Source organism: Myotis davidii, unplaced genomic scaffold (assembly GCF_000327345.1).
Source record: "Myotis davidii unplaced genomic scaffold, ASM32734v1 scaffold1330, whole genome shotgun sequence".
Classification (NCBI taxonomy): Eukaryota; Metazoa; Chordata; class Mammalia; order Chiroptera; family Vespertilionidae; genus Myotis; species Myotis davidii.
In genome coordinates this window covers 2,368,989-2,385,260 of record NW_006283826.1, presented here as the reverse complement: position 1 = coordinate 2,385,260, position 16,272 = coordinate 2,368,989, and the positions used below count along the sequence as shown (strand labels likewise).

The 16,272-nt window shown below is 48.0% G+C and overlaps 2 protein-coding genes across 3 annotated transcripts in view; one reads left to right on the top strand and one right to left on the bottom strand.

Annotated features, from left to right (window-relative positions):
- The window catches only part of WSB2 (WD repeat and SOCS box containing 2), a gene marked incomplete at its 5' end in the record, with an annotated part of 16,155 nt that extends 10,696 nt beyond the window's left edge, over positions 1-5,459 (top strand). The window contains 5 exons of the mRNA XM_006779559.2: positions 423-523; positions 1,610-1,782; positions 2,524-2,634; positions 2,754-2,861; positions 3,457-5,459. Coding sequence (XP_006779622.2) covers positions 423-523; positions 1,610-1,782; positions 2,524-2,634; positions 2,754-2,861; positions 3,457-3,619 — 656 coding nt within the window. The remainder of the gene's footprint in view (positions 1-422; positions 524-1,609; positions 1,783-2,523; positions 2,635-2,753; positions 2,862-3,456) is intronic.
- A 259-nt stretch (positions 5,460-5,718) lies between these two features.
- Positions 5,719-15,934, bottom strand: RFC5 (replication factor C subunit 5). Of its 2 annotated transcripts, none has more exons than XM_006754137.2 (11): positions 15,761-15,934; positions 14,242-14,306; positions 13,851-13,987; positions 12,634-12,713; positions 11,750-11,823; positions 10,151-10,310; positions 9,419-9,500; positions 8,906-9,035; positions 8,243-8,320; positions 7,215-7,269; positions 5,719-6,020 (listed from the first exon to the last, which is right to left on the bottom strand). In XM_006754137.2, the coding sequence occupies exons 1-11, from the start codon at positions 15,826-15,828 to the stop codon at positions 5,924-5,926; spliced, it is 1,026 nt and encodes a 341-aa protein (XP_006754200.1). In that variant the 5' UTR covers positions 15,829-15,934; the 3' UTR covers positions 5,719-5,923. The 2 variants fall into 2 exon arrangements, with proteins under 2 accessions (XP_006754200.1, XP_015423077.1); XM_015567591.1 differs by lacking the exon at positions 15,761-15,934 and adding an exon at positions 15,628-15,717 and having other exon boundaries at positions 5,840-6,020.
- Between the last annotated feature and the right edge of the window lie 338 nt (positions 15,935-16,272).

The window sequence follows — 16,272 nt, the reverse complement described above, 5'->3', positions numbered from 1 at the left end:
GGGGGGCGGGGGGGGGGGGAGGACCTTGTGGCGAGGGGAAACCATTACAGAGAGAAGTGAAGATGCACACTCTCAAATTCGGAAGGATGCTTCTAAGTACAATTGAAGTGGTTGGGGGACTGGAGAAGAATGTTCTTTGCTATCAAAGGGATCTATCGAACCTGATCTGTCTACCCCGTTTATCCTGATGATCCTGGGGAATTTGGTGCAACAGTGGGCAGTGATTTCCCTTGGGTGTTAGAATATCATATTAACAGATTTCAGGTATTTAAATGGCAGGTTTTGTCACATTGCTTTCTCTGCATTAAAAAGTGGGTGGTGGCACTCGGTTGCTAGAGAACTGGGTGGGTGGCCCATCACTACCCTCAGTCTTCCTGCTTCGTGGTTTGAGACCGCTTACTGTCTGCCCCTCTGTCTGCCAGGTAAACAGATTCAGGTGTTGTCGGGCCATCTGCAGTGGGTTTACTGCTGCTCCATCTCCCCGGACTGCAGCATGCTCTGCTCTGCAGCTGGAGAAAAGTCGGTAAGTCTCACACATCAGGTGTTATTTCCTCTGTTGTGTTGGTTCGGCAAGCCCTGGAGGTGTAGCCGCCTTGTATGTGAGAGGGCAAGGCAGCCCAGCATCTCAAACCCGGCCTCCTGCATCCCTCCCTTTCGATTTGCACTTCGACATGAGCCAGAAGAGGAGGTTAAGTTTATGTAGATCGCTATCTTCATTGGAGGCCTGTTTGTCTTGACAAATGGGAAAGGGGTGCTTTTTAAATTTCTTTTCCCCTTAGAGAGTCTACGATTTCAAAAGTTGCAACCCATGTATGGATCCAGATTTCCTTTGAACCATCTAGTTTATAGTTACCTAATTAGGCTTTTCATTTCAGATCATAAAATGTACAGCTACTTATTGAACTTTGCCCTGACATCCTGTCCGTTATTTTTAAAGAAGTATTAGAAACCCAAGAATACTTTGGGAACAGTTTTGCATGGAGCTGTGTGCTGTGGCTGACTTGGGAAAGTTAAGAATGCACTGTTTGGTGCAGCCCAGGTGGTTAATCATTCATTGGAGGTTTGGAACTATGTGAAAGTGAGAGTTTTCTTAAAGGAAAGGAAATAAAAGCCTATTTGTAATGACTCAGGAATGTTGACAGTGATGAGCTGTGTCCGAGGTGCAGTGCGGGGCAGCGTTCAATGGCTCTGAAGCACACGGGGTAAAATGGCATGGCAGATTCGGGGCTGGTGGCCCTGGGGTTCACTCTGACCCCGTTTTTGGTATTAAATGAAGGGACAAGCTAGCATGTGGCTTAGGTCTTCATCCACACATCCTGCGTGTTTGCAAACAGCGCTTAGAAGCAGAACTCGGACGCTTCTACTGACCCATGTCAGCTGGCAGTCTTCCTGAGGTTGGCCCTGTTTGCTCCTCCTTGGGCATGTCCATTGGTTAGGCACCTCGAGAATGCGGACTGTTACTTTATTTAAGCCTATGGTACATTTTGGAAGAGCTGTAGAAAAAAGGGTGGGATGTGGCTCCCTCTGGCCGTGGGGCCTGAAGTGGGCACTGCTCACATTCTAAATACTATGTTCCCGCCCCTAACCAGGCCCCTGTCGCTTTCCACAGGTCTTCCTATGGAGCATGCGGTCCTACACATTAATCCGGAAGCTAGAGGGCCACCAGAGCAGTGTTGTCTCTTGTGACTTCTCCCCTGACTCTGCCTTGCTTGTCACGGCTTCTTACGACACCAACGTGATCATGTGGGACCCTTACACTGGCGAGAGGCTGAGGTCACTCCAGTAAGGACCTGCATCCCTGCTTACGGCTTCCTTGTGGGGTGACTGATGAGAAACCTGTGTTGGATGAGACATGTCCCTTTTAGAGTCGGGGCATGGGAGGGGCATCCTGGGTAAAAGACGCGGTGGGTTCAGTGCTTATTCTGAGGCTGGTGTACAGTAGTGCTTTCTTGTCAATTAAGTTCTCAAATTAGACCCAAATGCCTTCAACCTTCCTGCTAAGTGAGACTTCTTTGGATTCAGCATTAAGAAACCTCAAAGTGACTCTTTTTTTCCATTTACTAATAACTGTAGTAACAAGTTCAGAACGATCCTTTTATCGAAACTGCTATTTCCATAATGAATTTTCATGTTTGCACAAATTTGGTCTATTTTTCTCCTTTATCTCTGTTGTTTTATGAAGCGAATAATAGGTAGTCCTATAATTATCATGTATCTGAGCCTAAAAAAGACTTTCAGTTTGTACCGTGGCATTCAAGTGAGGGCTGACCTACTTTGCATAAGGAAACCAGCACAGGGAGTGTTAGCAACCTTCGGCCCCCTCGGTAAGACACTGGGAGCCTTAGTAAATGCACTTTTCTCCAGTCTTCTTTTCTAGTCCGCAAGTCCCAAGGTTTTCCATATGGGGTACAAGATGCGTCCTGAGCCTTTTCATAGCCAGGTAGTTTGGCCTCCTGCCTGGGGGTGAAGGTGAAGGGTGAGGGGTGGCCATCACTCCTTACTGTCCTGTTTCTTTCTCCTCAGCCACGCCCAGCTCGAACCCCCCATGGATGACAGCGATGTCCACATTAGCTCCCTGAGATCTGTGTGCTTCTCTCCAGAAGGCTTGTACCTCGCCACTGTGGCGGATGACAGGTAACGAGAGGCTCTCTGCATGTGGCCACGGAGCAGGTGCTCGCGCGTCACTGTAGCGTTTCCCTGGGGTCTGGCCCCAGGTTTGCTAATGTGCAAACATGCTTTTCCTTCTCATCCAGACTCCTCAGGATCTGGGCCCTGGAACTGAAAACTCCAATTGCATTTGCTCCCATGACCAACGGTCTTTGCTGCACGTTTTTCCCACACGGTGGAGTTATTGCCACAGGGTATGTATCTGAGCTGAACAGATGGGCAGCCATTTCTGCAGAGTGTGCCATGGAGCTTTTTAAGGAAAGAAAGCATTTAGTTTTCCTGCCTGCGAGGAAGGCTTTAAGGAAATACAAGATTACATAAAGCTCTAATATCCTATTCTATCACTATAGGTGTCATTTATTCTTAATATTTAATCCAAGTGTAATTGAAGAGTGACAATTCATGACAGCTCATGGAGCGAGCCGCGAGGACGCATCCATTAAGATGATGCAGAGCTTCTATGGAAACCCTTCCTGCAGAGACCACCCTTCAGGGGCCGTCTATAACTCAGGAGGTGGCGTCCTTCCTCCTGTGGCCTCAGTGTGACTTAGAAAGGGCTGTGCCGGCAGAGAGCACTGGTGTCAGAGGTGTCTGGCGTCTTACAATCCTCTTAGCAGCCTTAATTATTCAGCACCACAGCTTTTACATCCATTTCAGCAGCCAGGGTTACATTTCACTCTCCCGAGTCTCCTGCTAGTGCAAGTCAGAGTAGAGACATCAGTATCCGTCACAATGGAAACAGGTATTTCCAAGGTCTGTCTGAATGCATTGGTTTCCGTGTTGTTTCAGGACAAGGGATGGTCACGTCCAGTTCTGGACAGCTCCCCGGGTCCTGTCATCACTGAAGCACTTATGCCGGAAAGCCCTGCGAAGTTTCCTCACCACCTACCAAGTGCTGGCACTGCCAATCCCCAAGAAAATGAAAGAGTTCCTCACGTACAGGACTTTGTAAGCAGCGCTACACGATCGCGTGTGTTTTCTCTGTAGCAGACACAGCTCCTGGCGAAGGAGTAGCTGGGATCATGGGCCAAACATCTGGTCTTGGATGGACATAGTTTCTCTTTGGAATTGCTAACAGAATGTAGCAAAACCAGATTCCAGTGGACTCGTCATGGATCTTCTCCCCTCGACACATCAGTCATAGAGGAGGGGACTCGACCTCCGTGGCCACAGCGCCTTATCTTCAATCTTCAGTCCACTCAGAAACAGTTTTGAATTCTAGTAGTTTTGATTCAAAGTGCAGATAATGAGGTTTTGGTAAGGAGTTATAGGCCTCGCGAGCCTCTGTAGCGGCCGAGGGGTTTCAGCTCCCTCTGCTGGGAAGTGTGGCTCCTGCCTAGTCCTGGCCGTTTCAGATGCGGCAGCAGCGGCCTTGTTTCAGCTCCTCTCCTGTTGTCGGAGTTGGTGTTGGCAAGTCTCTCCTTCCTTTAGCTTCTCTCTGAGCAGCGGGACAGTTTCCACGGAGCAGGCTCTGGTATTAGCTAAATTACAGGTGACTCAGGCTGTGCTCCTGACTAATACACTATAATTGGCTTTTTCTTTTTTTAAACAATGGTGTGCATGTGCAGATGACAAACTTATATGCCAGGTTACACAAGGATTTACTCCTAAACTGCATGACTGTTCAGATGGCTGAGTTGTTGGTTGTTTGCCTCTCATTAGCATATTTATTTGTATTTTCTCAACAGATGTTAAGGTACAGCTGTGTTTTTCTTGATATCTAAAAACCATAGAACTTAAGTTGAACAGTTGTGAAGATGTCTCCTTGTGTAAAGCATTGTTGTCATCACCTCAGCTGATACTCTCATGTACGAGGTCTGACTGCTGCTCCTCATTGGACGTGTGAGCCAGTTTCAGCTCTACCCCTACACAAATATAGCTCCTTAAAAGTACTCTCCTCCAGTGATGTGGTTATCTAATCATTCAAACATAACCTGCCTTTGGGAAATTTAATATATTTTAAATAATTTTAAAAGAAATGCAACATCTTATCCTTTGGCTTTCTTACTAGGTGCTTTATGGAGGCAGTGTAATATAAAACGTGTTGAAAAAGGAGAGAAATCTCTCCTCTACTGCCTTTGTCCTGAAGAAAACATTTCTTTTCAAGATGAGAGACTCATGGAAGGAAAAAGTTAAAAGCTTTTGGCCCTTGGTTTCATTCCTTCCATTAGGGAAAAAAAACACCTGTAAAACCAGTGAGTACAGCCGGGCAGCTGGGGATGGAGTGGGCAGGTGTTTAATTGTGAGGTTATCCTGCGAAGTCGTCAACAGTGCAGTCTGGGAGCTCAGGCTCCTCGAGGCCCCCTTAGCCATTAGCTTCCAATGCTGCTGGCATCCTTGGGGAGCGAGCCCCACGGTGAGTGATGGAAACACCGACCTCTCCCTTGTGAAGAACAGCCTCCAGAGTTGCTTCTGTGATACGAGAGGTGAGTTTCATAGAGTCAGGTTGAATAAATCAGTGTCTTTATAACTAAGGAAGAGCCACTTGCAACACAACCAAGAAAGCTGTTTTATTTCCATTCGGAACAGCGGTATCAATGCAGCATGGACTACTGCAATGAGCTGCCACATCTACACCCCAGTCCATCCTTCCCAGTGGCAGGTGTAGAGTCAGGCTCAATCTCGTGCCCCCTCCCCTCATCCCACCCCCTGCAGGAAGTACGTGTTGTACAACTTCTGGCCCCTAACGACATAAAAATGAAAGTTTTCTCTACCGTCCACCCATAGTTAGGAGCCTGCTAGTAAGTCCTCTACTTGAAGAGGAGAAATAAAAAGACCAGTTTTGAAAGGAAGAGAATTGAGTCCATTTTATGAGTATAATAGTTGGGGCCAGAAATCTGTTCACATCTACTCTCAGAGTAGACACAGTGTCACAGACTATATGTTGATTCTGGAGATGTTCTGTTTATCTTGAGGTGGAAGACACACGGGCCATATTAGATTTGAAAGCCTTATAGTCCAAAAGGGCAAAAGCCTTACGGTTGAAATAAAGGTGTTTGCCTTTTTCTACCTATAAAACACAAGTGGGCAGTGCAGCAAGACAGTTGTTCACCAAAATTGTTCTGTCCACTCTGCTCCAAACAGCCACAAACAAGGTATTTTATATGTCCGCCCACCCATGCCTAGAACAAGAATTTTCCAAGCCTGGGTGACTGTGGCTTCATCCCCTCCCGCGGGCAGCAGTTGGTCCTGTAACCAGATCCCCTGTTCTCTAGTCACTGCTGGGCCTGCGACTGCAGCAAATGGTCCTCAGCGTCTAGGCCTCCGAGACAATCAGGTCTCTGGTGACTTGAAAAGCTGCAATGAGGGAACTCAGCTGAATCTTCTCACTGGTGCCCGCAGACAGTCTGTACCTAAATGAGATCAAAAGGTCAGAGCAGAGGACACCACACACAGCAGCCCTTCGACAAGAAAAGAAAGATCAGAGACTGGACGTCTGAAGGAGGCGAGCCATGAAAACTGACCCTGGGTGTCACCTGTGCGTGTCCTCTAACATCTTCTCTGTCCTAAACACTCATAATTTCTTCTCATCAATTTGAAGGAAAAGTTAAGTCTAAAAACTTGTCAGCAGTGTTCTGAACTCAACTTTGTTCTAGCTCTATAGAGAAGTAGTTTGTGTGATTAAGGACTATTTCTTCACCTACAGAAGGCACTGGGAGTTGTAATGAAGATTTCCTTCCTCTGACTTCACTGGGAAGGGTGGTTGATACGCCTGTGGTTCTGTGGTGTAGTCGGTAAGCAGGACGCTGCCATTTCATCTTGCCACCTTTTATTTTTTTATATATTTTAAAATATATATATATTTTTTGGTTTCAGAGAAGGGAGAGAGCTAGAGAGATAGAAACATCAATGATGAGAATCATTGATTGGCTGCCTCCTGGAGGGCGGGGGGGATGGAGCCTGCAATCCAGGCATGTGCCCTCGGCCAGAAATGAACCTGGGACCCTTTAGTCCGCAGGCCAACGCTCTATCCATTGAGCCAAACCAGCTAGGGCTCATTTTGTCACCTTTTAAGTGGTTAAGCCATTGAAAGCAAGATCATATTCACAGTAGTGATAAGTCACCTAATTTGTGCATCTGCAAGCCAATGAGGGCAGATTAGAGTTGGCCTATGCTAACAGTCGGATTTTGAAACCAATGCTTTTGTCTATTTAAATGACAGCAGCCTCTTCCCTGGGGCCTAATAACTGCTCACTGAACCAGGCAAAGTGGAAAATCGAGTTTGTTTACTCCCCCAGTAGGCCGTGTATGCAGAAGGCCTTCACGGCTGGAGGTCTGCACTGGAGCATTAACAGAACCAATGCAGACCAAGCCTTCAAGGTCTTTATCTTAAATATGTACCTGAGTCAGACCTGTCCTTGTGTTTATTCATGTTCTTAGAATAAGCACCTCACACCCTTCCCCATCTTTCACTCAATAATCCCACCAAAAACTGGGTCAGACTGGTACAGGAATGATTTAGACAAAAGATTTGGAGCCAAGCAAATAGAAACAAACCACCACAGGGAAAAAAGGAAAAGAATTAAAATTGGGAAGTGAATACTCACTCAATGTCTGCCATTTTGGTTAATAAGTGTATTCGAACTGAAGATGGGAAGTCAACTGGGGGGAAAACACAATCAAATGAATGAGCCTGTCATTCCTTAGAAAACAAGTGTTTAAAGATCAGATGGATAACACTTTTCTTGTGGCCTCAGATCACTAGATACACCTCTAAGGCAGCAATTAGGTTTTCATCCCTCCATCTTGTGTCTTCACCGTTAGCCCCTCCCCCGCCCTGCCCGTTAGATTCCAGAGTGACCAGAAGGACATGGAAGAGTCTCCAAGTTGCTCCTTTAGCTACGGGGTAGCTCTGTAAGTTAACGTAAAACCTGGTCTCGCTTCCTCTCCCAATTTTAAAAACAAACATAAACTATTGATTTTTTTAAAGTCAATTTATGCTCAGTTTTCACAAAGTACAAAGCTGGGCTTGAGCCAACCATGTTCTTGGGCAGAAGTTAACATGCCAGCCAGCCAGAAAGAGGCCCTTAAAGGTGCCGGTAGAAGCAACATTTATGGACATTCACGGACCCGACAACCTGTGCAGTTGGCTGCTGTGGAGGAAAGAGCTGATCCAAAGGCTGCACAACCGATCACCTGGTTCCCCAGCAAAGGCCAACGGATTGGTCTGGGGTGATTCCTACATGGAGAACCCAGGTTGGGAACCAAGTCTCTGTACAGAAGATACAACCTAGTGTGGAACTTACGATGGTTTAGTTAAGACTGTTCTGGTTTACATGAAAACAGATCTTCCTTCTCCCTCTCCTTTTGGGGAAAATGTTATTTTAGAAATGTGAATTACAACATACTACTTACTGCTGCAAAACAGCACTCTCCCCAGCAGCGCTAGGGGTTCAGAGTGTTTTCGGAATGAAGTTTTAAGTAACAAGACAAAACTAAAAATGAGGGGTTCGGTTTATAGTTCTTCATTCCTGTTTCTTTGCTTAAAAAACAAAGCCTCATGTTCCCTCTCTAATCATCCTTAACCATAAAGCAGGCCCCCTTCTGACGGCGTCTACACTGGAGAATGTGTTACCTCTGTGCACAAACAGGTGGATCTCCGTCAGGATGTCATGCAATGCCAACCCCTTCAGCGTCTTCAGCTCCATGATATCTAGAGAGGAACAGTTAAGGCAAAGGGGAAGGTTCCAGAACAAATGTGCTGCGGGTAATTTTGAATCCAAACCCTCATGAGCGACTTTAGAAAGCAGAGCTTCTCATCTCGGTACAGTGGTTGGTTTCGATGTGAAACTGCACATGAACCCCAACCCTTTTCTCATTTCCCTCTTCACTAAGGGCTTTCTGAAGGATGCAGTGGTGGCCGCTGTCTGTAGAGAACAGAACCAAATGCACTGCCAGGCGGCGTCATACCACGACAGCCAGCTTTTACTCTCACAGCGAGACAAGATCAACTGGCTCCTTGGAAACGACTGCAGCGCCCACCACGGTCCAGCTGCCTCTCTCCATCTGGGGGTCGGGTGGCTTCCGGGTACCCAGGTTAGAGTCCTTCAGGAAGAACTCGGGGCATCAGACATATCCACTCTACCCACAGCCATCTTACTCCTATATCTTACAAGCTGAGCAGAGCCTCACAGGGCTAACTTTCTTGCCAGACGGGGGAGGTGCTGGCTGTAGCTCTGGGGTCAAGTTCCGGCCTTGGGAATGGAAAGCGCTATTGGCAGGACGTGAGAAAGGATACTTCTGTAGGCCGTGGTGAAGTCTTGATTCAACATCCAGTCCAGGATGTTGGCGATGTCTGACTTGAGTGGGTGCCCTGTGCAGGTGTAGACCGTCTCCTCAGTCACCTTGCTAAAGGCCATGCTGGTGCTCTGCGCAGACAAGGGGAGAGTCACGGCGGCTGTGACAGCCACCGCCCAGCTGCAGGCAGGTCGGGCGGAAACTGCTGAGGCAGCAATAGCACCGGGCACAGGAGAGCTGGGATCTGCATTCACGTACACTGGGAAAGGTGGCCTCACGGCGGATGCTGCTGCTGTTACAGCTGTAGCATCCTTCCCTATTCTCCCCTTGTTTGCAACAAATTACTCTTTCAATTAATCAAAACACAAAGGGTGGGGAGATCGCGACACATTAGGTCAAGGTCTTCCCAGTTCTAGATTTCTGCATTTACAGAGTGGCCATACTACTGCTGATGTATTTCTTGAAAAACTATTCCGAAGCCACAAGTTGAGATTTGCTACGAGTAGCACTGTACCTGCAAAATGTTCAGAGCCCGTCGCATATCTCCACTGGAAAGAGTTATAAGCGCTTTCATCCCATCTTCACTTACATCAACTCTGAAAGGAAACAGGCAGGAGTTGAGAGGCCCTGAGAGCCCAAGCATTCCCCCAGGGAACAAGATGGCCTAAAATGATTTAAGATTTGGAAACAAAGAAAAAAAGGGGAGAGCGGAGTTAACCGCTCTCCCGATCTATGGGATCTAGAATTCACTCTGTTATTCAGGGGCGGCGGCTTCACGTGGGCAGTCACAGCCCACTCAAAGTCTAGAATGACCCTCAGGTAGGACCAAGCAGCGCTGTGCTGAGCAGCTGGCTCTGAATCGTGCTTCCTGGGAGGAAAGAGCCGGGAGAGGTGTGATCAGAGCCACATCACCTTCAAATAAGCAGCCGCGCAGCTGGGTTTCTTGCTCGGCATCTGATTACACGGAATGTATTATCCCAGGACCTTCCCTTCTAGTCAAAGGCGAGAGGCACTCGGCAGCAGGGACTTGGCAGCGTGCAGTTCCCAATGACAAAAGAAGAGGAGGGAACTGGGACCGCTTCCAGGGAGGGGGATGGAGGCAGAACCAAATGACTTTCCCGCACAATGCCCCGGACATGCCGCTAACGACCCTGCAGCCAGGCGCTCGGCTAAGTCCTTGACAAATACCACTCACCCCACACTCAGTTCCCGAGACCCCACCTTTCCTGCTTCCCCATACACTTACTTCTCTTCTTCTATGACATGTTCCAGGCGGGGGACCATGAGTTCAGGGGTCAGGGGGCCGAATCGGAACCTCGTACACCGGGACTGCAAAGCGGGGATGATCTTGGACAGATAGTTACAGATGAGGCAAAATCTGGTATTTTCAGTGAATTTCTCGATCACTGGCAAAGGAAAAGAAAACCCCCTCATGTCCATTCTGATTCTTCAAAGGACCCAGAAATACTGAATGGTCACGTGAACGGTGCAGGGAACAGGAATGTAACAAGAATTCAAGGATGCAAACAAATGATGCTACAGGAACAAGAGAGCATGTCACTGGGGGTGGGGGGTGGGGGGTCAGGACTGGAAATCACCCCCTCTCTTTCCAAAATCTGACCGACATGTCCCCCCCACAGGCCTTATGAAACGCTTCTTTAAGATGCACCAGGATTCCCTTGCCCTTGCCATCCCACCCATAAGACACGAAACCCAGTGCTCCTGCCCTTCGGATTCAATTCTGTTTGGCAGGCTGATGCTCCGCCCTCTACAAGGTGGGGAGGGGGTGGCTTTTTGCGGACTTTCCAGTGGACCTTGTCTCAAAGCCTTAGACCAGGGGTTCTCAAACTACGGTCTGCAGGCCACATGCAAATACAAATATTGTATTTGTTCCCATTTTGTTTTTTTACTTCAAAATAAGATTATGTGCAGTGTGCATAGGAATTTGTTCATAGTTTTTTTTAAACTATAGTCCGGCCCTCCAGCGGTCTGAGGGACAGTGAACTGGCCCCGTTTAAAAAGTTTGAGGACCCCTGCCTTAGAGCATGGCATTGATGAGAGAATAACCTGAACTCAGAGATACTTACGACACCAGCTTCACTGGGTTGGTACCCAATGTTTCTGCACAGGGATCTGCCAGATTGACAGTCACTCTGCAGAACAAGATGCCAGAGAAAGCCTGCCAAAGCTCCAGGACCAGATCTCTGTCTTCCTCCTTCTCCTCAGCCTCTCCTCCATCCCACCCACCCTCCCCATCCCCCAACCCCGGACACCTAAAGATCAGCCTTTCCTTTGAGCTGATTACCTCTGAATCTTAATGAGATGACCAATGTCCTTTCAGGAAATGAACTGCCCTGGGCCCTTCAGACGGACAAACCACAAGATCCTCTCCCTTCCCTGCCAAATCGTTTCCTTGGCAAGGAGCGAAGTAATGTCGGCTTTCTGAGTGTGACTAAATTTCTGGAATTTTCCTGGCTATTTTATATCTAAGGGTACCAACAACAGAATGTCCATCCAGCAGTTTAGGGATGAAAGACTTTCCATAACCTTCCATCAAATGATACAAAATCCCCAATCCTGAAATTGAAGCCAGCTGAAAAGGAGAATGAGGCACCACGAATCCCAACAGGGCTTGTGTCTTTAAGCTGTGGAAAGGGGAAACCCCCGAAATGGAGATATTTTGCCTAGATTGTCAGGTGGCATACATGGAGAAAGGCATACAGAGATTCCTCCGGGCCAGAAAGGAATGAAAACGGAAATAAGCCACGTTGTATCTCATGTCCAGAGTTCCCAATTCTCCGATGTGCTCATCAGCCAACACGCTGTACTCAGCAGCTCCCCCTACCTCTCCTCAGGGCATTCTGGGCGTCCTGAGTCATGGCATCCGCCTCATCCAGGATCACCAGCTTAAAGCCTTTCCTAGGAAAACAGACGGCACCACGTAAAGATTTCAATCTCACTTCAGCTTCAGACCCAGACCTACATCTTCGCATGGGCCATCAGGCCCTGTTCAGCCCATTTCTCCCAGAACTCTGGCCAAAGCTGACATCTGTGGTCACAGAGGAAACGCCCCCATCACTCCTTCAACTCTTTTTTTTAATTGATTTTTTACAGAGAGGAAGGGAAAGGGATAGAGAGAAACATCGATCAGCTGCCTCCTGCACACCTGCTACTGGGGATGTGCCCACAACCAAGGTACATGCCCCTGACTGGAATCGAACCTGGGACCCTTAAGTCCGCAGGCCGACACTCTATCCACTGAGCCAAACCAGTCAGGGTACCTTCAACTCTTAAAGGGAACTGAGGTCTAATGTTATTACTCTAGTGCCTTTTCTCCCTACCTCCTTCACTCATGCCTGTCTTTTTATCTTTTTTATTTTAGCCACCATCCTAGTTATTCATCCTGATCGCAATTCATTTTTGTCTAAATTCAAACTAGCTCATCCAGGCTTAGAATGGAATCGGTCCTCAGTTAACTAATAAAATGAAGTTAATGCTTCCCCCAAGAAGTGGCTAATACAGACTTAGATAACATTTTATTTCAATATTTGCATTTTAACTTTTTTTTTACCACCATCCCTGTACTAGATCTCTTTTTCATGGCTGCTTTTGACAGAGTCATTTCCCCTGGCCGTTATAAACTGGCAAAGGGGAGGCTAAAAAAAATTAAGCTGTATAGTCTCACTGACCAAAATCTCGGGGGAGAGAAATTATGCAAATACTTCTTACTTAAATATTGTCCTTGTGCTGGCAAAGCTCAGGATTGGTCCCCGAACGATGTCTATTCCTCTGTCATCTGAGGCATTCAGCTGAGTGTGGAAGAGAAAAACCGGAATAAATAAAACACATGTTGATGGACTATTTATGAATTAATTTACCTTTTCATCAATCTAGCTCAGCAAGCTAGGTCTCCAAGTCTAATGACAGCTAAGAGATAATCACTATGCACAAAACAAGATCACATTTGTATTTAAACTCCTTGCTCACTAGGTCATTCAGTCTGAAAGGCGAAAGACAGACTTTCCTCTCCCCTTGTGAGGACGATCACTGGCAAACTCGGGAGGAATAACTCAGTGGCCTGGTCTCAGTGACCTCTGACCCGAGCAGAATGAGGCTAATGTTAGCTACCACAACCTAGAGCAACCCGGGAGTCACCAAGTGTCTAACACACTGAGGTGAGAACATGTGTGGCAGCAAGGTTCTAAGATCTTGAACAAAAAAAATAAATGTTTTTCTTGCAATCAACAATATTGAGAATTTTGTAATCTAAGTGTATTAGTCGAGTCCCAGCAGTAAAGAGATGGCATACTCACATGCAGTGCTTTGAAGAGAATTACATGAATATGTTAAAAGGTATTGGTGGGGTATGGGAAAACCACAAGGGCTAAGCAGGAGGTCAAGGACTACTGGGGCCCATTACCACCCCCAGGTCTTAAGGGGTTGGTGGGGCAGTGGTGAGGCCACCTGAGAAGGCAGTGCGATATGCCCCGTAGAGGGGGGTGTTGTCAGCCCATGGTGGCTCCCAGGCAGGACTAAGCATCATTCTCCTCCCCTCTCCCACTCCTGCCCGGGTCCCTACTGGCCAAACCTAACCAGGAGCCAGAGGGTAAGGGAGCTTGTAGTCAGTACAGCTCAGCTTTCCGGACAAGAACCATTGCAGCAACGTGGAGAAGCCATCTGGAGGGGCACATGGAGGCAGCCAGCAACTGAGTGACCACGGCGTGTTGGGGACAAGCTGGCAACAGCACGAAGGTCCCTAGCCCTACAACTGCCTTCCTGCTAATGCCAATCCAGACCAAAATGTCAATTATAGGAAAAGGTGAGTGGACCTATCTTATGTCTGCTTCTTTCCCAACCAGCAGGACAACTTACTTGTGAACTAAAACAAAAATAGCAGAACTCAAAGAGACTGGAGTCCTTTGGCAAGGAAGAATAGCCCCATGTACCTCCAAGACCATGGAGCCAAATTCTTTGTCTTTGTACAGCTGTTTCGCACAGGCCAAGATGGTGGATGTCTTTCCTGTCCCCGGAGGCCCATAGAGAAGCAGGTGTGGCAGTCGGTCTTCACTGATGAATTTCTGAACTGAGGGTCAGGAAGAAAGAGACTCCATCAGTGTCTGAGAGCCTCATTCACTGTGGGCCCTCGGGTTGGGCTGAATGCACGGCAGCCCCACGTGTAAATCAGAGGCAGATGCAGGAATAAAAGACCTGAAGGACTCCACTCTTACCGCACCTCCCATAAAGCTCAACGAGGCTCTTCAAAGTGATTACTCAGCAGAGACAACACCACCAAGAAAGTGACACCGGTCCTTCAACTAGGATAACATGGATGCTTACTGGTACTCAAAATGTCCTGATGAGAAATGAGATCGCTCAGTGTCTGTGGCCGGTATTTTTCAACCCTGAAATACAATTTAGCATGGGTTACACCACACGTAAATGCAAGAACATGTTGTTATGCGCAAAAGAATCCTTTCATATCTTAACTAAAAGAGGAAGAGAAACAAAACCCTTTATGTTTGAAAACAGACCCGTGGTTCTCAACCAGGGAACATTTAGCCAGACCTGAAGGCATTTTCAGCTGTCACAGCTGGGTGGAGGTTGCTACTGGCACCTAGTGGGTAGGCCCCAGGAATGTTGCTAAAGATCCTATAATGCCCAGGACAACCACCATACCCCACCCCACCCCGCCCCCGCCCCCGATCAAGTATCGGGCCCAAAATGTCAGTAATGCGGTTGATAAACTAATTTCACCTCTCCAGCTGTCTGCCTTTACCCTCAGTGTGGATGGGCACCTATGATTTCAAGGTGAACTCAAAACTGAACTCACACCCAATACACAGAAACAGATAAATGGTGGTGTATCCAAACAAGGGAGTATTATTCAGCCATAAAAAGAAATGGTGTTACACACAACATGGACGAACCTTGAAAACATGGTAAATGAAAAGAAGACAGTCACAAAGGCCCACATATTGATTGTATTTATATGAAATACCCAGAAAAGGCAAATTCATAGAGAGAAAGCAGAGTCATGTTTGTCGGGGGCTAAGAGAGGGAGAAATGAGGAGCGACTGCCAGTGGGTATGTGGTTCCCATCTGGGGTGATGAAAAATAACTCGATAGTGCGACGGCTGCACCACATTCTAAATGTACTCAATGGCACTGAATTGTGCACTTTAGAATGCTTTCAACTATAAATTGTAAGTTACAATTTTTACAACGATTTAAACTAATGGAAGTTATTATTAGACGAGATCAACTTGGAATTTGCTGAAATTAAGCCAAATCCCTGTGGTCTTTAAAACATCATTAGGACAGAGTTGTGAGTACAGGTCTGAATGCAGACCACTTGGGTTCAAATTCAAACCCATTTTCTAGCTCTGGATCTAATGCAAGTCACTGAACCTTTTGGCTGTATTACTCCAACTGTAAAACTGGAATAAGGAACACTTACCTCCTAGGATCTTAGTAAAGATCCAACATCTAGTCGGGCTCCTGCTGATCTAACAGAAGGCCATTTAAAGAAAAGTGAACTAGAGAGTGTGATTATTATTTTAGCTTAGAATTTGACCAGAAATTGCACCGGACATGTTGGCACTGTGGCCGATGCAACCTCCAGACGAGGGATCGAATCCCCGCGCTGTCATCCAGGCGCGAAAGCCCCGGCAAAGGTCCTAAGAACAGAGGGGGCTGGAGGAGCTGGGGGAGGTCGAGACGAACCTCTGAGACCCCGCCCGAAGGCAGGTCCGGGACGCAGGGGTGAAGTCCTGCAGGCACCCGGCCCTGTGCCCACCCGGCCCCCTGCCTTTCCGAGAGGCGACCCCTTCCCCGCGGCAGCCAGGCCTCCTCCTACCAGGGCAGGTTCCTGATCTTGGACGTCGAGGGCTGCGGCTGCTGGTGCGGCTGCGCTGAGGCTTCCATGGCGGGCGATGAAGGCGTCCGATCCGCTGGAGTCGGCGCGCCCTCGGGGGTCAGCACGGAGCCCGGCCCAGGTCTAATCCCGGGACCCTCGCACTCAGAGTTCGCGCGCAAAAGCAGCTCTCGCGAGATTCAGCCGCTGCTTCCGACTTCCTCTCTAGGTCCCGCCCCCTCTCTGTTGCTAAGGCGCCTGTTGCCTAGTTACCGCGAAGCGCGGGTCCTCCACCTCCCTTGCGCTGCCCTCTTTGCCTTGCTGGGAACCTCCCTGAGCCCAGTGAGCGGGGCAGCAGGAGAGGCAAGGCCGCCCCTTTAACTGCCAGTCGTCATTGCAAATTAAAGTCTCACGGGCGACGCCCCGTCCAGGCAGCGCCCAGGTCCAAACGCTTGCCGTTCAAAGGAACAGAAAGCCGCCAGCGCTATAAAATCCGGAGGAAAAACATCCCCACA